Source organism: Globicephala melas, chromosome 14 (genome assembly GCF_963455315.2).
Source record: "Globicephala melas chromosome 14, mGloMel1.2, whole genome shotgun sequence".
In the NCBI taxonomy this organism is placed as follows: domain Eukaryota; kingdom Metazoa; phylum Chordata; class Mammalia; order Artiodactyla; family Delphinidae; genus Globicephala; species Globicephala melas.
Window position 1 is genome coordinate 22,342,062 of NC_083327.1, and position 24,045 is coordinate 22,366,106.

At 44.4% G+C, this 24,045-nt stretch overlaps 1 protein-coding gene across 26 annotated transcripts in view; it reads left to right on the top strand.

Moving 5' to 3' along the window:
• The window catches only part of ANKRD6 (ankyrin repeat domain 6), a 260,264-nt gene that overhangs the window by 167,439 nt on the left and 68,780 nt on the right, over window positions 1-24,045 (top strand). For 18 of the 26 annotated variants that reach the window (XM_060283471.2, XM_060283470.2, XM_060283467.1 and 15 more), the window contains exons 10-16: window positions 1,508-1,612; window positions 2,943-3,077; window positions 3,386-3,571; window positions 4,033-4,185; window positions 19,702-19,815; window positions 20,517-20,643; window positions 21,805-22,358. In XM_060283471.2, coding sequence (XP_060139454.1) covers window positions 1,508-1,612; window positions 2,943-3,077; window positions 3,386-3,571; window positions 4,033-4,185; window positions 19,702-19,815; window positions 20,517-20,643; window positions 21,805-22,358 — 1,374 coding nt within the window. Of the gene's footprint in view, window positions 1-1,507; window positions 1,613-2,942; window positions 3,078-3,385; window positions 3,572-4,032; window positions 4,186-19,701; window positions 19,816-20,516; window positions 20,644-21,804; window positions 22,377-24,045 lie in introns of those variants that run through there. The other 8 variants (XM_060283474.1, XM_030859496.2, XM_060283473.2 and 5 more) reach the window with 2 other exon arrangements.

The following is a 24,045-nucleotide window of genomic DNA, read 5'->3' on the forward strand; positions in this document are numbered from 1 at the left end:
TCCATTTTGTAGCAACATAAATAGCATCATTTTGTGAAAAAGAACTTTTTCAAAACAAAAATGAGAAGAGTAGCATTGTTTGACATTGTTTGCTCATGTCCTTACTGTCTTAGAATTCTGACATCTTTTATTGCTGCCTGCAGTCTATTGTAATGTCACTGACGTAGCTTCTGGCAAACACCACAGTACACTCATGAGAGAATGAGCATGAGAAATGCCAATGTTGTTGTAATATTATGAAAATAATCTTAACCTCACGGACTCGGGTCCCTGGACACTTCCAGAACTGCTGGCTTTAGGGGATGAGTATATAATTTAAAAATCCGGTTCAGCTGCAGGCAGGTATTGTCAGGAATTCTCCATTTAGGAGGTACCCACTGCCCGTGGAGGATTTTTTTGTCCTCTGATGTGTCACTTGAATTTAATGAACACAAGAAGGAAGTCTGACATTGAGATGCAAAACACTAGGCTGAACTTCAGAGAGCCCTTATCTAGCTGTATAAGAAGACAGTGGAATATTGTTTTATTGCAGAAAGATAGTGTGGCCTTGAAAGTGCTTTCACCGTCTGGGCCCCCTTGGGTTTTTAAGGGGGGTGAACCCTGGAACTAGGAGTTAGGGAGTCTGGAGGAGAAGGCTGTGGACCTGAGCCAGGGGTTGCAGGTTTCCACCAGCGCACAGGTCTGCACTCCGTGATTAACCATCTCTTCCAGCTGAGCACTCGCCCCCAGGCAGGTGGAGACACCCCCAGGGACCACTGGTCCAAGGCGCGCCGGCCACCTACGTTGTCTCGGTTAATTCCGGCAGCTCCCCATTCTCACGTTGAGAAGACAGAGCACAGAGAGGTCAAATCACTTGCCTGAAGATCCCCAGCTAGCTGCTGCTGGGCCCCTCTGGACCTGTGGGGTCCCACGTGTACTTGCCTGTGTCCATTCCACCTCTCTGCCCTCGAAGGGGCAGACCACAGCCTTCTTTTGGGGGAAGAGACTCCTGCCCCGTGGTTGGTACCATGGCTCACAGGTGCATCTCAGTTAGGCTCGAATTAATGTTATGTTTGAATATGACTTGGATACAGTTTGGCCAAGAGAAAATCTGATGGGCTACATCAGGTCCAGTGTCCCAAGATAGACCGTGCCTGGCACAGGGCTGCTGTGTCGCACCACTCCAGGGGACCCCGTTCACATCCTAGTCTATGTGAGCCATGCTCCCTGGAGCTGAGCTGTGCACGGCCTGCTCACACCTACGTGGACGCCCTGGCCCATCGCTAAGTGTCTGTTAGTGTTGCTGTCCTAGACCGTGAGCTCAAGGTCAGGAATGATGTCCTGCCGTCTCTGGGACCCTAAGCGCCCAGCACAGGATGTAGGAGGCATAGTGGGTGGTCTAGAGGCGCTTGTTTGATGTGAATGCCTGGTTCCCCCCCCCCCCCCGCCCCCCGCCACGGCTCGGCTGGAGGCTCCATTAGGTCCCCGCACACCAGTGGTTTGTAACGATGCCTCTTGCCTCCTTCAGGTCTTGCGCTTCAGTCGTGGGCGAAGCCTGAGGAAAAAGAGAGAGAGGCTCAAGGAAGAGAGGAGAGCTCAGTCTGTGCCGAGAGATGATGTGGCACAAAGCAAGGTGGGGGGGTAGCCCTCCCGCCCACTTCCAGGGTGGGAAACTGTCTCCCTGCCTCCTCCGGGCCCGTCTGGCGGCTGCCGGGCCCTCCTCTGTCTCTCCTTTCCTCGGGGTCCTTCAAATCTTGTCCGTCTTTCCTTCTGGCCTCTTGTCTTCTCCTCTCCACGATTTCAGGCCGTGTACTCCCATGCCGCCCGTCTTTTCCAGCACCCTGTGTGGCTGTATTTGCGAGCCCTGTGCCTCCGTGGCCTTGTCGCTTCCATGTGGACAGCACAGCCTCTCTGGCACCGCACCCTTCATCATGTAGAGCAGAGGTTTTCAAAATGTGGATCCACTTGTCACCTGGCGCCTTGGTAGAAATGCAAATTTGGGGGCCTCACCCCAAACCCACTGGATCAGAAACTCTGGGGTAGGGCCCAGCAATCTGTGTTTGAACAAGCCCTCCAGGTGATTCCAGTGTGGACTACAGTTGGAGGACCAGTGGCGTAGCTTGTTGCCTCTCCTTCCGCTTAGGGAGTGAACAGAGGCTGTGCTAGCCCATACGGCTCCTCTGTGCAAATTAGCAAAAGATGCCTTCTGGGCAGACCAGCCTAGCACAGGGCACGTATGGTGAATAGAGCCTAAGGTGGACTTCAGCTCCCTCAGCCCCACTCATGCCCTCGGCTGGGTGCCTTTGTGCAGTGAACAGCTTGCACAGCTGTGCACAGCAGCCCTGGAGTGAACCATGCCTTTCACCTCTCCCAGGAAGAAGACTAGGATATAGAGACAACTTCTGGCACATAAAATTTTATACCAACTATTTGTTTTTCTCTCTGCTTGAAAATCTTACCAGTTTCCAGGGTTACGGCATTGTAACTCGCATTGGTTCCTGTGTGTGAATTGTACATATTAACTTGTAAAAGTTCTCACAAGGACCAGAAATGTGATTTTTTTTTCATTTCAGAAGGTTCTCACTCTCCTCTGTGAATTGTGAGGGTCCAAGATCAAAGAATGAGTGGCGTTGTCTTTTTGTTGAAATGTAAAAGACCAAAAAATCTCTAATGCTGAGGTGTTTTGTGTGTACTACGTTCCTAAAGTTGCAGAACATAGAGTTAGACCCAAGGCAACATCTAGTTTGGCACCTAATAAATGAAAAACCAAACATTCAACTCACCAGGAAAAGCACAGGTGTTCAGTTAAATCCACCAAGCAGTGCTTCCTATGTCTGAAATTTGTCATTGGAAAAGATTCCCAGGGATCCTTTAGTGGATGGAGGCTGGGAAATTTTATGCCGTTATTGAAAAAGGCTGGGGGATCAAGTAGAAGAGGTTTCTGGGCTTTTTTTCCTCTGTAGGGAAGTGTCTCAGCAGGAGACACCCATAGCAGTGAACAGGCTGTACCCAGAAAAGAAGAGTCCAGAGAAGATTTCCTGTCTGCCTCCCCGGAGCCCAGAGCAAAGGACAACAGGCAGAAAAAGTCAAGGCCCAAGGTCAGGAGGCACGTGAGAGCTGCCAAGAGGGCTGGGAGGAGGGCTGGCGGAGGGCCCTGGGGTAGCGTCATGCCCAGCAGCTAAAAAGCCACTGCACGTGGCTTGCTTGCTGGTTTGCAGCCAGAGCACAGAACTCAGCCCTGGCCGGCTGTGGACACAAGGTAAGCATGCTGGTACAACTCTTCTGACACGTACCTGGCATAGAACGCTGAGAGACTAGCAAGGCGGGCCGGACGGGAGCCACTGGCTGGGCATCAGGCTCGCAGATGTCACGGCGCTCACGGTGGCTGTCGCCTTCTCTCCCACAGGCGTCAGCGTTTTCTGACCCCACCCCACCAGCAGACCAGCAGCCTGGACAGCAGAAGAGCTCGCACACTCACAGTCACCCTAAAAAGAGGCCCAGGCATCGCTGTTCACCCCCAGGTGCCCCCCACGAGTTCAGAGCGTACCAGCTCTACACGCTGTACCGGGGCAAGGACGGCAAAGTGATGCAGGTACCTGCCGGGCCCTGTCAGGGCAGGACTGTAGGCTGTAAGCGAGGTGTCTGTGTAACCCTGTTGCTGGGGGCTAATGTCCACTTTCGGTGGTGACTATAGAAGGCATGAGCTTTGAAGATAAGCCAGCTGGCCCTCTCCACCTAAACTGTGCAGTATCCTCCTGCCACGTAGGCCTGGAGAGCACAGGGATGTTACAAAGCTCTCTGCACCATCCTTAGGTACTGCATAGATAATCTTGAGGCCGGATAGTAGATAAAAGCAGCTTGAGGACTGGGACCGTATGTTACACTCTCTGAATCTTCTTTAACGTCTACGGAGCCAAGGCTTGGCCTGTCAGTCCAAAGTTACCACAGGGATGAGTCTCCTCCATCACGTGTGGTCCCCTGGTGTACTGACAGACACATATTCTCAGAAGGAACGAACGACTTGGATTGATTCCTTTTTGGCTTCCCTCTTAGGCCCCAATAAATGGCTGTCGATGTGAACCCCTGATCAACAAGCTGGAGAATCAGTTGGAGGCAACTGTGGAGGAGATCAAAGCAGAGCTGGTGTCGGTTCAGGATAAGATGAACACGAAGCTGGGGCACATGGAGAATAAGACCCAGCACCAAGTAAGCGGTTGCCATCCTTCCAATGGCGTGGTGTCCTGGCAGAAAATGAAATCAGACCTCGGCACACCTTTCTGTTCTGCAGACTCTGCCCTGAGCATGTTGGGCAGGCTGTCAGGGAAAGAGACCTGTGATTTCTTTTTTTTCCTAATTTTATTTCTTTATACAGCTGGTTCTTATTAGTTACCTATTTTATACATACTAGTGTATACACGTCAATCCCAATCTCCCAATTCATCCCACCACGACCCCACCCTCCTGCCGCTTTCCCCGCTTTGTGTCCATACCTTTTTTCTCTACATCTGTGTCTCTATTTCTGCCCTGCAAACTGGTTCATCTGTACCATTTTTCTACGTTCCACATACATGCGTTAATATACGATATTTGTTTTTCTTTCTGATCTACTTCACTCTGTATGATAGTCTCTAGATCCATCCACGTCGCTACAAATGACCCAATTTCATTCCTTTTTATGGCTGAGTAATATTCCATTGTATATATGCACATCTTCTTTATCCATTCGTCTGTCGATGGTCATCTAGGTTGCATCCATGTCCTGGCTGTTATAAACAGTGCTGCAATGAACATTGGGGTTCATGTGTCTTTTTGCATTATGGTTTTCTCTGGGTATATGTCCAGTAGTGGGATTGCTGGGTCATATGGTAATTCTATTTTCAGTTTTTTAAGGAACCTCCATACTGTTCTCCATAGTGGCTGTACCGATTCACATTCCCAGCAGTAGTGCAAGAGGGTTCCCTTTTCTCCACACCCTCTCCAGAATTTATTGTTTCTAGATTTTTTGATGATGGCCATTCTGACCGGTGTGAGGTGATACCTCATTGTAGTTTGGATTTGCATTTCTCTAATGATTAGTGATGTTGAGCATCCTTTCATGTGTTTGTTGGCCATCTGTATGTCTTCTTTGGAGAAATGTCTATTTAGGTCTTCTGCCCATTTTTGGATTGGGTTGTTTGTTTTTTTGATATTGAGCTGTATGAGCTGCTTGTATATTTTGGAGATTAATCCATTGTTAGTTGTTTTGTTTGCAAATATTTTCTCCCACTCTGAGGGTTGTCTTTTCATCTTGTTTGTAGTTTCCTTTGCTGTGCAAAAGCTTTTAAGTTTCATTAGGTCCCATTTGTTTATTTTTATTATTTCCATTATTCTAGGAGGTGGATCAAAAAGGATCTTGCAGTGATTTATGTCATAGAGTGTTCTGCCTATGTTTTCCTCTAAGAATTTTATAGTATCTGACCTTAAATTTAGGTCTTTAATCCATTTTGAGTTTATTTTTGTGTATGGTGTTAGGGAGTGTTCTAATTCCATCCTTTTACATGTAGCTGTCCAGTTTTCCCAGCACCACTTATTGAAGAGGCTGTCTTTTCTCCATTGTATATCCTTGCCTCCCTCATCATAGATTAGTTGACCATAGGTGCATGGGTTTATCTTAGGGCTTTCTATCCTGTTCCATTGATCTATATTTCTGTTTTTGTGCCAGTACCACATTGTCTTGATTACTGTATCTTTGTAGTATAGTCTGAAATCAGGGAGTCTGATTCCTCCAGCTCTGTTTCTTTCCCTCGAGAACGCTTTGGCTATTCAGGGTGTTTTGTGTCTCCATACAAATTTGAAGTTTTTTTGTTCTAGTTCTGTAAAAAATGCCATTGGTAATTTGATAGGGATTGCATTGAGTCTGTAGATTGCTTTGGGTAATTTAGTCATTTTCATAATATTGATTCTTCCAATCCAAGAACATGGTATATGTCTCCATCTGTTTGTATCATCTTTAATTCCTTTCATCAGTGTCTTATAGTTTTCTGCATACAGGTCTTTTTTCTCCCTAGATAGGTTTATTCCTAGGTATTCTATTCTTTTTGTTGCAGTGGTAAATGGGAGTGTTTCCTTAATTTCTTTTTCAGATTTTTCATCATTAGTGTATAGCAATGCAAGACATTTCTGTGCATTAATTTTGTATCCTGCAACTTTACCAAATTCATTGATTAGCTCTAGTAGTTTTCTAGTGGCATCTTTAGGATTCTCTATGTATAGTATCATGTCATCTGCAAACAGTGACAACTTTACTTCTTTTCCAATTTGGATTCCTTTTATTTCTTTTTTTTCTCTGATTGCTGTGGCTAGGACTTCCAAAACTATGTTCAGTAATAGTGGTGAGAGTGGACATCCTTGTCTTGTTCCTGATCTGGGAGGAAATGCTTTCAGTTTTTCACCATTGAGAATGATGTTTGCTGTGGGTTTGTCGTATATGGCCTTTGTTATGTTGAGGTAGGTTCCCTCTATGCCCACTTTCTGTAGAGTTTTTATCATAAATGGGTGTTGAATTTTGTCAAAAGCTTTTTCTGCATCTATTGAGATGATCTTATGGTTTTTCTTCTTCAGTTTGTTAATGTGGTGTATCACATTGATTGATTTGCATATATTGGAGAATCCTTGCATCCCTGGGATAAATTCCACTTGATCATGGTGTATGATCCTTTTAATGGGTTGTTGGATTCTGTTTGCTAGTGTTTTGTTGAGGATTGTTGCATCTATATTCATCAGTGATATTGGTCTGTAATTTTTTTTTTGTAGTATTTTTGTCTGGTTTTGGTATCAGGGTGATGGTGGCTTCGTAGAATGAGTTTGAGAGTGTTTCTTCCTCTGCAAATATTTGGAAGAGTTTGAGAAGGATGGGTGCTTTTAGCTCTCCTTTAAATTTGTGATAGAATTCACCTGTGAAGGCATCTGGACCTGGACTTTTGTTTGTTGAAAGATTTTTACTCACAGTTTAAATTTCATGTAATTGGTCTGTTCATATTTTCTATTTCTTCCTGGTTTAGTCTTGGAAGGTTTGTCTTTCTAAGAATTTGTCCTTTTCTTCCAGGTTGTCCATTTTATTGGCATAGAGTTGCTTGTAGTAGTCTCTTAGGATGCTTTGTATTTGTGTGGTGTCTGTTGTAACTGCTCCTTTTTCATTTCTAATTTTATTGATTTGAGTCCTCTCCTTTTTCTTGATGAGTCTGGCTAATGGATTATCAATTATGTTCATCTTCTCAAAGAACCAGCTTTTAGTTTTATTGATCTTTGCTATTGTTTTCTTTGTTTCTGTTTCATTTATTTCTGATCTGATCTTTATGATTTCTTTCCTTCTGCTAACTTTGGGTTTTGTTTGTTCTTCTTTCTCTAGTTCCTTTAGGTGTAAGGTTAGATTGTTTATTTGAGATTTTTCTTGTTTTTTGAGGTAGGCTTGTATTGCTATAAACTTCCCTCTTAAAACTGCTTTTGCTGCATCTCATAGGTTTTGGATCATCGTGTTCTCATTGTCATTTGTCTCTAGATATTTTTTTATTTCCTCTTTGATTTCTTCAGTGATCCGTTGGTTATTTAGTAACATATTGTTTAGCATCCATGTGTTTGTGTTTTTTATGTTTTTGTCCCTGTAATTGATACTAATCTCAGAACGTTGTGATCAGAAAAGATGCTTGATATGATTTCAGTTTTCTTAAATTTACTGAGGCTTGATTTGTGACCCTAGATGAGATCTATCCTGGAGAATACTCCATATGCACTTGAGAAGAAAGTGTAATCTGCTGTCTTTGGATGGAATGTCCTATAAATATCAATTAAATCTATCTGGTCTCTTGTGTCATTTAAAGCTTGTGTTTCCTTATTAAGTTTCTGTTTGGATGATCTGTCCATTGGTGTAAGTGAAGTGTTAAAGTCCCCCACTATTATTGTGTTACTGTTGATTTCCTCTTTTATAGCTCTTAGCAGTTGCCTTCTGTATCGAGGTGCTCCTATGTTTGGTGCATATATATTTGTAACTGTTATATCTTCTTCTTGGATTGATCCCTTGCTCATTATGTAGTGTCCTTCCTTGTCTCTTGTAACATTCTTTATTTTAAAGTTTATTTTATCTGTCATAAGTATTGCTACTCCAGCTTTCTTTTGATTTCCATATCCATGGAATATCTTTTTCCATCCCCTCGCTTTCAGTCTGTATGTGTCCCTAGGTCTGAGGGGGTCTTTTGTAGACAGCACATATATGGGTCTTGTTTTCGTATCCATTCAGCGAGCCTGTGTCTTTTGTTTGGAGCATTTAATCCATTCACGTTTAAGGTAATTATTGCTATGTATGTTCCTATGACCATTTTCTTAATTGTTTTGGGTTTGTTTTTGTAGGTCCTTTTCTTCTCTTGTGTTTCCCACTTAGAGAAATTCCTTTAGCATTTGTTGTAGAGCTGGTTTGGTGGTGCTGAATTCTTTTAGCTTTTGCTTGTGTGTAACACTTTTGATTTTTCCGTTGAATCTGAATGAGATGCTTTCTGGATAGAGTAATCTTGGTTGTAGTTTTTTCCCTTTGATCACTTTAAATATGTCATGCCACTCCATTCAGGCTTGTAGAGTTTCTGCTGAGAAATCAGCTGTTAACCTTATGGGACTTCCCTTGTACATTATTTGTCATTTTTCCTTTGCTGCTTTCAGTAATTTTTCTTTGTCTTTAATTTTTGCCAGTTGGATTACTATGTGTCTCGGCGTGTTTCTCCTTGGGTTTATCCTGTATGGGACTCTCTGTGCTTCCCGGACTTGGGTGGCTATTTCCTTTCCCACGTTAGGGAAGTTTTTGACTATAATCTCTTCAGATGTTTTCTCGGGTCCTTTCTCTCTGTCTCTTCTCCTTCTGGGACCTCTATAATGTGAATGTTGTTGTGTTTAATGTGGTCCCAGAGGTCCCTTAGGCTGTCTTCATTTCTTTTCATTCTTTTTTCTTTATTCTGTTCAGCAGTGAATTCCAGCATTCTGTCTTCCAGGTCACTTATCTGTTCTTCTGCCTCAGTTCTTCTGCTATTGATTCCTTCTCGTTTATTTTTCATTTCAGTTATTGTATTGTTCATCTCTGTTAAACATTTCTTGCATCTTCTCGATCTTTGCCTCCATTCTTTTTCCGAGGTCCTGGATCATCTTCCTTATAATTATTCTGATTTCTTTTTCTGGAAGGTTGCCTATCTCCACTTCATTTACGTGTTTTTCTGGGGTTTTATCTTGTTCCTTCATCTGGTACATAGCCCTAACTCTTCATCTTGTCTGTCTTTCTATGAATGTGGTTTTTGTTTCACAGGCTGCAGAATTGTAGTTCTTCTTGCTTCTGTCTGCCCTCTGGTGGATGAGGCTATCTAAGAGGCTTGTGCAAGTTTCCTGATGGGAGGGACTGGTGGTGGGTAGAGCTGGGTGTTACTCTGATGGGCAGAGCTCAGTAAAACTTTAATCCACTTGTCTGATGAGTAGGTTTGGGTTCCCTTCCTGTTGGTTGTTTGGTCTGAGGCAACCCAACACTGGAGCCTACCCGGGCTCTTTGGTGGGGCTAATGGCGGACTCTGGAAGGGCTCACGCCAAGGAGTACTTCCCAGAACTTCTGCTGCCAGTGTCCTTGTCCCTGTAGTGAGCCACAGCTACCCCCCACCTCTGCAGGACACCTTCCAACACTAGCAGGTTAGGTCTGGTTTAGTCTCCTATGTGGTCACTGCTCCTTACCCTGGGTCCTGATGCACACACTACTTTGTGTGTGCCCTGCAAGAGTGGAGTCTCTGTTTCCCCCCAGTCTTTTCAGAGTCCTGCAGTTAAACCCCACTAGCTTTCAAAGTGTGATTCTCTAGGAATTCCTCCTCCCATTGCCAGACCCCCAGGTTGGGAAGCCTGACGTGGGGCTCAGAAACTTCACTCCAGTGAGGGGACTTCTGTGGTCTAAGTGTTCTCCAGTTAGTGAGTCACCCACCCAGCAGTTATAGGATTTGATTTTATTGTGATTGTGCCCCTCCTACTGTCTCATTGTTGCTTCTCCTTTGTCTTTGGATGTGGGGTATCTTTTTGGTAAGTGCCAGTGTCTTCCTGTTGATGATTGTTCAGCAGTTAGTTGTGATTCTGGTGCTCTTGCAAGGGGGAGTGCGAGCAAGTCTTTCTACTCCACCATCTTCCAGATGATGTGTGATTCCTTTAAAGGCATTGACTTAACATTTTTTAGGAGCATGTTTAAATTGCTTCTGATTATAAAAATAACATATATCCATTATGGAGCATTTTTTAAAAATATGAAAACTAGGAAGGAAAATAAAATCACCTATGAGCCCATTATGATGAGAAAGCACTATTAATATTTGGGTTTATTTTCTTCCAGTCTTTTTATGTCTGTGTGCTTTACACCCGTTTCCCACTGCTCACTAAAGTAATATAATGATGTCTGTCTTGTTTTATTTTTCCACCTTTATTTTGAAAGTTAGCATACATACAGAAAAGTTGAAATGATAGCTTGCTTGTTCACTCTTCACCTAGGTTCAACCAGTCGTTACTATTTTGCCACGTTTGCTTTGTCTCTCCCACACTTTTTGTTCTCTTGCTGAACTGTTTGAGATTTAGCCATAGACGGTCCTGACCCCTCACTCTAAGTACTCCACAGCACATTGACTAAGAATGAGGGTTTTGTCCTTCCTAACACAGTACCATTTTCATATCTGAGAAAATTAACACTAATTGCATAATATCCATCCATATTCAGATTTTCTCATTTCTCCGAAAATGTTTTTCTTCTTTTTTTTTTTTTTTTTTTTTTTTTTTACTATTTTTTATTTTTGGCTGTGTCTTCATTGCTGCACGCAAGCTTTCTCTAGTTGTGGCGAGCAGGGGTTATTCTTTGTTGCGGAGCATGGGCTCTAGAGCACAGGCTTAGTAGTTGTGGCGCACAGGCTTAGTAGCTCCGCGGCATGTGGGATCTTCCGGACCAGGGCTCGAACCCGTGTGCCCTGAATTGGCAGGCAGATTCTTTCTTTTTCTTTTTAAACAACTTTATTGGAGTATTATTGCCTTACAATTGTGTGTTAGTTTCTGCTTTATAACAAAGTGAATCAGTTATACATATACATATATTACTATATCTCTTTTCTCTTGCATCTCCCTCCCTGCCACCCTCACTATGCCACCCCTATAGGTGGTCACAAACCACCGAGCTGATCATGTGCTATGTGGCTGCTTCCCACTAACAATCTATTTTACGTTAGGTAGTGTATATATGTCCATGTCACTCTCTAACCTTGTCACAGCTTACCTTTCCCCCTCCCCATATCCTCAAGTCCATTCTTTAGTACGTCTGTGTCTTCATTCCATCTTACCCCTAGGTACTTCATGACCTTTTTTTTTTTCTCTTAGATTCCATATATACGTGTTACCATACAGTATTTGTTTTTCTCTTTCTGACTTCACGCTGTATGACAGACTCTAGGTCCATCCACCTCACTACAAATAACTCAATTTCGTTTCTTTTTATGGCTGAGTAATATTCCATTCTATATATGTGCCACATCTTCTTTATCCATTCATCGGATGATGGACACTTAGGTTGTTTCCATCTCTGGGCTGTTGTAAATAGAGCTGCAAAGAACATTTTAGTACAACACTCTTTTTGAATTATGGTTTTCTCAGGGTATATCCCCAGTAGAGGGATTGCTGGGTCATATGGTAATTCTATTTTTTTTTTTCTGCGGTACGCGGGCCTTTCACTGTTGTAGCCTCTCCCATTGGGGAGCACATGCTCCGTACACACAGGTGCAGCAGCCATGGCTTACACGCCCAGCCGCTACGTGGCATGTGGGATCCTCCCGGACCGGGGCACGAACCTGTGTCCCCGTCATTGGCAGGCGGACTCTCAACCATTGCGCCACCATGGAAGCCCTATATTTTGTTTTTTGGGAAACCTCCATACTGTTCTCCATAGTGGCTGTATCAATTTACATTCCCACCAACAGTACAAGAGTGTTCCCTTTTCTCCACACCCTCTCCAGCATTTATTGTTTCTAGATTTTTGGATGATGGCCCTTCTGACTGGTGTGAGATGATACCTCATTGTAGTTTTGAGTTGCATTTCTCTACTGATTAATGATGTTGAGCATTCTTTCATGTGTTTGTTGGCAGTCTGTATATCTTCTTTGGAGAAATGTCTATTTAGGTCTTCTGCCCATTTTTGGATTGGGTCGTTTGTTTTTTTGTTATTGAGCTGCATGAGCTGCTTGTAAATTTTGGAGATGAATCCTTTGTCCATTGCTTCATGTGAAAATACTCGCTCCCATTCTGAGGGTTGTCTTTTGGTCTTGTTTATGGTTTCCTTTGCTGTGCAAAAGCTTTGAAGTTTCATTAGGCCCCATTTGTTTATTTTTGTTTTTATTTCCATTTCTCTAGTAGGTGGGTCAGAAGGGATCTTGCTGTGATTGATGTCATAGAGTGTTCTGCCTATGGTTTCCTCTAGGAGTTTGATAGTTTCTGGCCTTACATGTAGGTCTTTAATCCATTTTGAGCTTATTTTTGTGTATGGTGTTAGGGAGCGATCTAATCTCATACTTTTACATGTACCTGTCCAGTTTTCCCAGCACCATTTATTGAAGAGGCTGTCCTTTCTCCACTGTACATTCCTGCCTCCTTTATCAAAGGTAAGGTGACCATATGTGCGTGGGTTTATCTCTGGGCTTTCTGTGCTGTTCCTTTGATCTGTGTTTCTGGTTTTGTGCCAGTACCATACTGTCTTGATTGCTGTAGCTTTGTAGTATAGTCTGAAGTCAGGGAGCCTGACTCCTCCAGCTCCGTTTTTCGTTCTCAAGGTTGCTTTGGCTATTCGGGGTCTTTTGTGTTTCCATACAAATTGTGAGATTTTTTGTTCTAGTTCTGTGAAAAATGCCGGTGGTAGTTTGCTAGGGATTGCACTGGATCTGTAGATTGCTTTGGGTAGTAGAGTCATTTTCACAATGTTGATTCTTCCAATCCAGGAACATGGTGTATCTCTCCATCTATTTGTATCATCTTTAATTTCTTTCACCAGTGTCTTATAATTTTCTGCATACAGGTCTTTTGTCTCCTTAGGTAGGTTTATTCCTAGATACTTTATTCTTTTTGTTGCAGTGGTAAACGGGAGTGTTTTCTTGATTTCACTTTCAGGTTTTTCATCATCAGTGTATAGGAATGCCAGAGATTTCTGTGCATTAATTTTGTATCCTGCTGCTTTACCAAATTCATTGATTAGCTCTAGTAGTCTTCTGGGAGCATCTTTAGGATTCTCTATGTATAGTATCATGTCATGTGCAAACAGTGACAGCTTTACTTCTTCTTTTCCGATTTGTATTCCTTTTAATTCTCCTCTGATTGCTGTGGCTAGAACTTCCAAAACTATGTTGAATAAGAGTGGCGAGAGTGGGCAACCTTTACGTGCTCCTCATCTTAGTGGAAATGGTTTCAGTTTTTCACCACTGAGGACGATGTTGGCTGTGGTTTTGTCATATATGGCCTTTATTATGTTTAGGAAAGTGGGATCTAATGATCCGTTCTATAGTATTTTTAATTTCATTTATTGTGTTGTTCATCATTGCTTGTTTCATCTTTGGTTCTTCTAGGTTCTTGTTAAATGTTTCTTGCATTTTTTCTATTCTATTTGCAAGATTTTGGATCCTCTTTCCTATCATTATTCTGAATTCTTTTTCAGGTAGACTGCTTATTTCCTCTTCATTTATTAAGTCTGGTGGGGTTTTATCTTGCTCCTTCATCTGCTGTGTGTTTCTCTGTCTTCTCATTTTGCTTATCTTACTGTGTTTGGGGTCTCCTTTTTGCTGGCTGCAGGTTCGTAGTTCCTGTTATTTTTGGTGTCTGTCCCCAGTGGCTAAGGTTGGTTCAGTGGGTTGTGTAGGCTTCCTGGTGGAGGCGACTAGTGCCTGTGTTCTGGTGGATAAGGTTGGATCTTGTCTTTCTGGTGGGCAGGTCCATGTCTGTTGGTGTGTTTTGGGGTGTCTTTGGCCTTATTATGATTTTCGGCAGCCTGTCTGTAATGGGTGGGGTTGTGTTCCTGTCTTGCTAGTTGTTTGGCATAGGATGTCCAGCAGTGTAGCTTGCTGGTCATTGAGTGAAGCTGGGTGCTGGTGTTAAGATGGAGATCTCTGGAACATTTTCGCCATTTGATATTACGTGGAGCTGGGAGGTCTCTTGTGTACCAGTGTCCTGAAGTTGGCTCTCCCACCTCAGAGGCACAGCACTGACTCCTGGCTGGAGCACCAAGAGCCTTTCATCCACACGGCTCAGAATAAAAGGGAAATAAAATAGAAAGAAAGAGGATAAAATAAAATAAAATAGAGTAAAATAAAATACAGTTATTAAAATAAAAAATAATTATTAAGAAAAAAGTTTTTAAAAGTTAAAAAAAAAAACGGGCGGACAGATCCCTGGGACAAATGGTGAAAGTAAAGCTATACAGACAAAATCTCACACAGAAACATACACATACACACTCACAAAGATAGAAAAAGGGGAAAAATAATATATCTTGCCCCCAGAGTCCACCTCCTCAATTTGGGATGATTCGTTGTCTATTCAGGTATTCCACAGATGCAGGTACATCAGTTGATTGTGGAGCTTTAATCCGCTGCTTCTGAGGCTGCTGGGAGAGATTTCCCTTTCTCTTCTTTGTTCGCACAGCTTCGGGGGGTTCAGCTTTGGATTTGGCCCCGCCTCTGCCTGTAGGTCGCCTGAGGGCGTCTGTTCTTCGCTCAGACAGGACGGGGTTAAAGGAGCCGCTGATTCGGGGGCTCTGGCTCACTCAGGCCGGGGGTGGGAGGGGTACGGAGTGTGGGGCGGGCCTGCGGCGGCAGAGACCAGCGTGACGTTGCACCAGCCTGAGGCGCGCCGTGCGTTCTCCTGGGGATGTTGTCCCTGGATCCCGGGACCCTGGCAGTGGCGGGCTGCACAGGCTCCTGGGAGGGGAGGTGTGGATAGTGACCTGTGCTCGCACACAGGCTTCTTGGTGGCGGCAGCAGCAGCAGCCTTAACGTCTCATGCCCGTCTCTGGGGTCCGCGCTTTTAGCTGCGGCTCGCGCCCGTCTCTGGAGCTCTTTTAAGCGGCGCCCTTAATCTCCTCTCCTCGCGCACCAGAAAACAAAGAGCGAAGAAAAAGTCTCTTGCCTCTTCGGCAGCTCCAGACTCCTTCCTGGACTCCCTCCCGGCCAGCCATGCTGCACTAACCCCTTCAGGCTGTGTTTACGCTGCCAACCCCAGTCCTCTCTCTGCGCTCCTACCGAAGCCCGAGCCTCAGCTCCCAGCCCCCGCCCTACCCGGCGGGTGAGCAGACAAGTCTCTCGGGTTGGTGTGTGCAGGTCGGCACCGATCCTCTGTGCGGGAATCTCTACGCTTTGCCCTCCGCACCCCTGTTGCTGTGCTCTCCTCCGTGGCTCCAAATCTTCCCCGCTCCGCCGCTCTCAGTCTCCGCCCGTGAAGGGACTTCCTAGTGTGTGGAAACCTTTCCTCCTTCACAGCTCCCTCCCACTGGTGCAGGTCCCGTCCCTATTCTTTTGTGTGTTTTTTCTGTTTTATTTCGCCCTACCCAGGTATGTGGGGAGTTTCTTGCCTTTTGGGAGGTCTGAGGTCTTCTGCCAGCGTTCAGTAGGTGTTCTGTAGGAGCAGGTCCACGTGTAGATGTATTCCTGATGTATCTGTGAGGATGAGGGTGATCTCCGCGTCTTACTCTTCCGCCATCTTCAACGGACTCGTTAGTCAGTTTCTTTTTTTTTTTTTTTTTTTGCGGTACGCGGGCCTCTCACTGTTGTGGCCTCTCCCGTTGCGGAGCACAGGCTCCGGACGTGCAGGCTCAGCGGCCATGGCTCACGGGCCCAGCCGCTCCGCGGCATGTGGGATTTTCCCGGACCGGGGTACGAACCCGTGTCCCCTGTATCAGCAGGCGGACTCTCAACCGCTGCGCCACCAGGGAAGCCGGCATGCAGATTCTTAACCACTGTACCACCAGGGACGTCTCAAAATGTTTTTTTTTAATAGCTGGTTTTTGTTTTTAATTCCAGCCCAGCATCCAATGAATATTCTGTGCTTTTATGTTATGTGTTAGGTCCCTGTGGTCTCTCTTCATCTAGAGCAGTCCCTGTTTGCTTCTTGCAGTTTCTGTTTTCTTCCATAATATTAACTTTGTAGAGTCCAGGCTATTTGTTTTATAGGATGTTTTGTATTCTGAATTTGATAGTTTCTTCATGGTGTTATTTAACTTCTTTCTCTATCCCTGTATTTCTGAAAGTTAGGTCTAGAGCAGTAATCCTCAAAGTGTCATCCCCAAAGCAGCAGCAGCAGCATCATTTGGGGACTTGTGGGGAAAAAATGCAAGTTTTTGGGCCGCATTACAAATCTACTGAATTTAACTGTGAATAAAACTCGGGGGGGGGGCAGGGTCTAGCCACCTGTGTTTTAATAGGACCTCCAGGTGATGCTGGTAAAAACCTAAAGTTTGAGACCAATGGTTAAATATTTTTGGCAAGAATACATCATATTTAACTGTGTAAAGTTCAAATTACATCACATCAGAAGAGATAAATGTCAGGCTGTCTCATTTGGCTAACCTGGTAACCACCATCTCTTTCCATTGTAAAGGTATACTTTCTCTTTGGAATTAGTAAGAAATGTGTGACAGATACAGGTTTTTAAATGGGAAAGACTTTTAAGAGCTTATAAAATAACACATGTTCATTGGGAAAAACATTCCACATTCCACCTACAGAACTATTTTCATAGTAACACTCCCCAGAGATCCCTTCCATTACTGTGAATTTTCCCATAGGTTTTTTCTTTTATAGATATAACCTTACTAATTTTTCCTTTTAAACAAAAATGGAACTATACTATGCTTTTTCTTGCAGCTTACCTTTTAATTTAGTAGTACATCTTAGACTTGTAGAGCTACGGTGTGCTTTTTAATGGCAGTGTACTGTTTCTATGCAAGGAGATATACACATACTTTTTTTTTTAACATCTTTAGTGGAGTATAATTGCTTTACAATGGTGTGTTAGTTTCTGCTTTATAACAAAGTGAATCAGCTACACATATACATGTATCCCCATATCTCCTCCCTGTTGCGTCTCCCTCCCACCCTCCCTATCCCACCCCTCTAGGGGATCACAAAGCACCGAGCTGACCTCCCTGTGCTATGCGGCTGCTTCCAACTAGCTGTCTATTTTACGTTTGGTATATATGTCCATGCCACTCTCTTACTTCGTCCTAGCTTACCTTCCCCCTCCCCATGTCCTCAAGGCCCTTCTCTACATCTCCATCTTTATTCCTGTCCTTCCCCTAGGTTCTTCAGAACCATTTTTTTTCTTTAGATTCCATATATATGTGTTAGCATACAGTATTTGTTTTTCTCTTTCTGACTTACTTCACTCTGTATGACAGACTCTAGGTCCATCCACCTCACTACAAATAACTCAATTTCGTTTCCTTTTATGGCTGAGTACTATTCCATTGTATATATGTGCCACATCTTTTTTATCCATTCATCTGTTGATGGACAGTTAGGTTGTTTCCATGTCCTGACTATTGTAAATAGTGCTGCAATGAACATTTTGGTACATGTCTCATTTTGAATTATGGTTTTCTCAGGGTATATGCCCAGTAGTGGGATTGCTGGGTCATATGGTAGTTCTATTTTTAGTTTTTTAAGGAACCTCCATACTGTTCTCCATAGTGGCTGTACCGATTCACATTCCCAGCAACAGTGCAAGAGGAATCCCTTTTCTCCACACCCTCTCCAGCATTTATTATTTGTAGATTTTTTAATGATGGCCATTCTGACTGGTGTGAGGTGGACAGTGAGGTAAAATACCTCATTGTAGTTTTGATTTGTATTTCTCTAATGATTAGTATACACATACTTTTGCTTCCTGCTTTTTTTTACTGAATTTTATATCATGAGCACTTTCCCATGTCCTTGGCTTCATAGTATTCCAGCATATTAATACAACATAATGTATTTAAACATTCCTTTTGTTAGACACTGAAGTTGCTTATAGTTTTTCATTCAAATAAATGCTGTGAACATTTATGTGCATAAACCTTTGATTGCATCTGAGTTTATTTGCTCAGAATTAGGATAATTGGGTCCAAAGTTTAGAGTATGTTTAAGGCTCTTGATAAATTTTGGCAAGCTACTTAATTGAAATGTTGTACCAATTTATATCCTACCAGCCGTGTCTGAGCCTCCAACTTCTGCCATCATTAATTTTAGCATTTTTTAAAGTTTTTCCCAATTGATTAAGGACATTTGACTGTTTAATTTTTACTTCCTTGTTTACTGGAGAAATTTTTAAGGTTTGTTATTTGCATTTCATAGAAAACCCATTTTAAAAATCTTTGAGCCATGATAGATTAGTTACGACCGTTTTGTAAGTAAAACGTCACTTCAGCTAGCTCAGGTCCAGAGAGGAATGCATTAGGTGAGTGCTGGGATGTCTCAAGGATCTCTCTTTGGTTCAAAGAAGGTGACAGATTGGGATGTAGAATCTTAGTCCTAATTCCAGATCTCAGGGGAAGGACTCTGGTCCAGCATGAGTCAGGCGCGCATGCCCGGACCTGTCCGCCATGCCTCAGGAACACATTCACGCATCCACTTGGGTGCTCTCGGCCGAGCCATTCGTCCGTGCAGGGGGGGCAGAAGGTGGCGGAAAAGGCCAGTCGTAGAAAACAGGCAAAGAGCAGTTCACAGAAAAACGTGAGGAACCAAGCAGGAGGTGCTTGCCGCATCTGCAGACCTGCTGCTGCCTTTTTATTATGGACATCTGAGTGTGGAGCATCAGCTGTGTCCCCGACAGGAGACGAAGCTGCCGCTGAGCCCTCCATGGCTGGCTCCCGCTCACAATGGTTCCCTTCTCTGCTTTGGCCCTTGTCAGGCAGTGGGAGTGTGGCCCCATTGGGTGTTAGAGCCCTACAGGAAGTAGGGAGCACAGGGGCACGTGATTGGAAGGTGACAGTCATTTACTCCCTGAAACAGTCCCTTTTTTTGTTTTTTTGCTTGTTTTGGTCATGCGGCTCGTGGTGCCCGACCAGGGATTGAATCCGCACCCTTGGCAGTGAAAGTGAGGAGTCCTAACCATTGAACCGCCAAGTCCCTTGAAGCAATCCCTTTGAACTCTGTCCACAACCTTCTTCACATGTGCTTTGACTACTTTCAGTGAAGGGCCAAGAGGATTTGTTCACTGGGAAAGCTGGATGAAAGCCCTGAGTATTCAGCTTCTTTCATTTCCTCTTGGGCAGCCACTGACATTTAAAAAGGGGAAGGGGGATTAAAAAGACAATTTTTTAATAAGGGGAGCTGGGGTAGCTCCATACTCCTTGACGTAGTTTTTCCTTGCAGTAATAGTCTTGGCAGTAATGTTCTAAGACCCATACAGATTCTTTTTTACCTACCAGGACTGTGTTGGCTCAAGTTGTCTATTTACTGTGTATGTATAGTCTCTTCAACCCCTCTGGACTTTTAAATGAGAAAAAGAAGCTTTGGCCTCCACAAAAGCATGCTCAGGAATTCTGAAAAATCAGAGTTCCATGAATGCCACGGGAAAAGACTCCGCTGAGGAGTCTTGCTTTGGTACTCCTGAGCCCGCCTCAGGCGTCAAGATGCCAGGTCCCATCCTTAGACCATCTCAGTCACTCGCCCTTCGCCCATTGAATCCTAGATGCGGGTTCTGGACAAGCTGATGGTTGAGCGACTCTCAGCAGAGAGGACGGAGTGCCTGAACCGCCTGCAGCAGCACTCGGACTCAGAGAAGCACGAGGGAGAGAAACGGCAGGTGAAAACCAGGATCTGTCCGTGCTGACCTTGCCACTTGCCACTCTTTTCCCCCCGAGTCAAGGGACTCGGACCCATCACTGAAAACTCCCAGGCCGAGATCCCCTAAAAGCGTTGGCGTCAAAGCGCGTGCCATTTTTATAACCTGAAATGAAGTCAGTAGGAAGGAGCCTGGAGTGTGGTTCCTGTTGGCGCTGAATGTGCTGGCCGGAGGTGGAGGTGTGGCAGTTTGTAGAACGTGCTGGAAAGCCAAGCTCCGCCCTGGATCACTGCTATGTATCGCGCCCCTGCTGGGCCTGCACAAGATTGGGTTCCTGCCCTCGGGCAGTTTGCAGTCCACCCCGGACAGCAGACGTGAAATGAGTACTTGCGAGCATGTGAGTGAGTTCGTGCGCCTAGCAGCCAGACGTGCTTGGCGTGGAAGCCGTGGGAAGCTGTGGCTGTTGGCGTCTAAGGAGTCTCTAAGTCGCTTAATGAAGATCATAGTTAGCTATCGGCTTGGGCACTGGGTGAATCCTGGGCTTCAGAGGGCCAACAGAGAAGGCCGTGTGGCCTGTGGGAGGCGGGTAATCCAAAACTTTGGGGCTTGTCCAGAAAAGAGCCTATCACAGTCGAAAAGTCCACATTCTTGAGGTTTTAATTCATAAGCCGTGTATCAAAGTCTCCTGATGATTTGTGTACTAACTTGTGGGGTTTTTTTAGATGTCCTTGGTGGATGAATTAAAAACTTGGTGCATGTTAAAGATTCAGAATCTGGAGCTGAAGCTTTCTGGAGATTCTAGGGCCTCCAGGACTAAATCCACACCATCCACTTGCGAGTCCTCCACAGGTAACCGACACCAACATGCAGAGAGAGCCCTTTCATCCAAAGGTGATGAAACCCCCCGGTCGCGTTCTCTTCTGCATCTGAAGGCAGTCTGTGTGACAGGGCTGCGGGCAACACTGGATTGTAATGTGAACTCTGTAGGGGCAAGGACCATGCTTTGCCCACTACTGTATACACAGTTCCTATACAGCAATAAAGCACTCCTATTCAAGTGTTCAGGAATATTTGAATGAAGGAATAAAAGAATTGTTGATCCGTGATAGCAGTGCAATCTTGATGGTGTCAGAGTTGGACCCCAACGATGAGGGTGAGGAAAGGATGTGTCGTTTCAGAAGGGCACTCGCCCCTGCCCTTGTGACTCTTTCCCTTTCTCGTCCTTGATCAGCCGTTTCTACCTTTGGCCAACTCCGTACAGCCTCATTAAAAAACAGTTCATGTATCAAAGCTGCCCCAGGGGCTGGATAAGAGATGCTTTGAGCCAGAGCATCTTTACATTAGCTACAGTGGCTACACTCAATGATGATCAGTTGAGGAGATTCATAGCCTTAGTAATTAGACCTCCATGGGGAGGTTTTGATATGTCACGTGTTTCATGTTACCATAGGCCATCTCTGTATTTGTGGTTTTATCTTCTTTGTGCCCATAACAGTGGGGAAAATCCTGGGCAAACTTTTCATGCTAGGACTAATTATGGAACTTGTCATGGAGCTCTGGGTATGGGTAATAGGACCATGTGGGAGCTTGGATCAAGGAACTAGTAACCAGGGCTATGGTCTGTAAAGGGCCCGGAAGTTAGAGAATGGGGGTATTGATTCTGATCAGTAAATGCCCAATTCTGTTTTAGGACAAGTAGTGAGATGTGTCATCCTTAGCAATCAGGAAATGGTACCCAGAGCCCTTTACTGTAGGTTGAGACAGGCTAAAGGAAAGGCCAGTAACGTTTTTGGCTTAGATGCCACCAGTGTGTCTAACGCAACATCCCTGAAAGCCCTGACAAGCCAAGATGATAATCAGGGGAGAAGTGGAGGGGAAGGACAGAAATTGCACACGGTGGGTGATGGTTGAGAAGGCTGGTTTACAGCATTCCCGGGACTCTCAAATGCCAGCCCATGTGACTGTATGAACACGGATTCGCTCTCACTTTTGTTTTCCTTCCGAAACCAGGTGTGGATCAGTCAGTGGTGACCGCAGGTCCAGTAGCAGCCTCTGACAGCCCCCCTCAGGTGGTCAGGCCCAAGGAAAAGGCCCTCAGCTCCACAGCCGCCCACAGACTCCAGCAGGAGCTGTCTTCCTTGGACTGTGCAGGCTCCCGACTGAGGAGTGTCAAGGTCCAGACAGCCTCGTTACCCTTGAAAGAGGCAGCCAAGTGCGAGCCGCAGGCTGGGCCCTGTGTTGACAGAGGCACCCAAACCAAGAAGTCTGGGAAAAGTGGGCAGACGAGGCACCGCGGCCAGCAGCCAGCACCCAGCACCACCTGCGGGCAGCCGCCACCAGCAGCAGGTGGCGAGCAGACTGCCCCTCATACTCGGGACACCTCCCAAGCGCTGGAGCTCACCCAGTATTTCTTTGAGGCTGTTTCCACCCAGATGGAAAAGTGGTATGAAAGGAAGATTGAAGAAGCACGAAGCCAAGCCAGTCAGAAAGCCCAGCAAGACAAGGCCACGCTGGAGGAACACATTAAAAGTTTAGAGGAGGAACTTGCTAAACTAAGGACTAAGGTACACAAGGAAAACTAGGGCCTGGGAAGTGGGACGAGAAAGGATTCCTGGGACTTCCCTGGTGGTCCAGTGGTTGACTGTGCTTCCAGTGCAGGGGGCGGGGGTTCGATCCCTGGTCTGGGAACTAGGATCCTGCATGCCGTGGGGAGGGCGGGGGGCAAGGATTTCTGAAGATTTCCGGTCCTGCAGCTGCAGAAGAGCTATGTCGGAGGTGTCAGTTATTGTACACATAGCAGACCTTGCCTTTTAAAAAAATCACTAATTTCTAAAACGTGCCAGACACATGCTTCCTATGCCCTGAAGTTGTGAAGACTTCAACAATTAGACTGAAACTAGGGGACACTTGGTTTCAGGTTTCATTACAGATTTGAAACCTCAGCTCAAGTTCATCTGAAGTTCAAAAGCTCAGATTAAGCGAGCTGTGCTAAGAAACTGAAGGATGTGTAAGCCTAAACCCCAATATTCAGGATATGAAATAATGTAAATGAAAAGCAAGAAAAAATATTAATCCCTGTGCATTCAAGTCAAGCAGTCATTCATATCAACATGCCTGCTGTGCCTGGACAGTGTCTTTCTGTAAGAGCTGTAACAGACACGCTGAACTCCCTCAAGTTCATAGTTCCCCAAATGCTGACATCTTAACCAGGGAAAACTCACCAAAGAAACTTTGAGGAGAAGGATTTTCATGATGTCACAAGATCCAGTATATCGTACAATGTTTTGAAAAGTCAGAGTGTATTTAAATAATGGGTTAATTGGCTAATAATAGCGCTGGGAATGTCCATGAACTCAAACGAGAAAGATTCAGATCATTGGATCATGGTTTCTGTATCTTTCAGCCAAAAGAAAGAAACAGTACAATTAATCATAGTGGCTTTAAAGTGGATTAATGGAAAAAACATTCACGTAGCAATTACCTGAAATTTCTATAACCTAGTTCACAGCCAGTTATCTTAGAGTACTTTTCTGAATGTGAGCTTATTGGTCTACATTTTATAAAGAAATAAGGCTGTTTCTTGAAAGTATTTCATTTTGAACTGAGTTGTCATTGAAGAACCTCAAAAGCTTTCCACTGCTTTGTAGCAACTATGTCAAGGTAAATAAGCAATAAATTGACTTGGATTCCCCAGCTTCAGGGAGCCCTGTGGATGTTACTGTATGGAGTATACAAAGTTGCAAAAGTAACAGTATGTTGAAACTTTGGATTTAATTATCTTCCAAGCTTCTTGTCCCTTGTGGCATTATATTCATCTCCTCAAAATTCCATATATGCATAGAAACCTCGATTCTATTTCTATAAACAGAGGAACCAAGTAACTGTTGTCTGTAATTTTTGAATGAACCTTTGCTCATTGAGCCAAAGAGAAAATATGACTTCTTGACATGGGAACACTCAGAAAAACAAAAGTATGCATTTAGTCCCTGTGTGTTCTGCCCATCAAGCTCAGTTGTTTTTGGTTTGTTCTTTTGAATACTGACAATCTATGGATCTAGGCGTTCCTAATAAATGTAGATGTATGTCATCATTACAAAACCTGGACAGGGAATTTATTTGATGTTCTCTCAAGTTTATTTTCAGGTTTGTAAGCTCGTCTTGTCGAATTTAAAACTTCAGTGGCACACTTTAAAGGGGAAAAAAAATGACACAGGGGCAGTCGATATGTTAAGTAATAGCCTTAGCCACTTC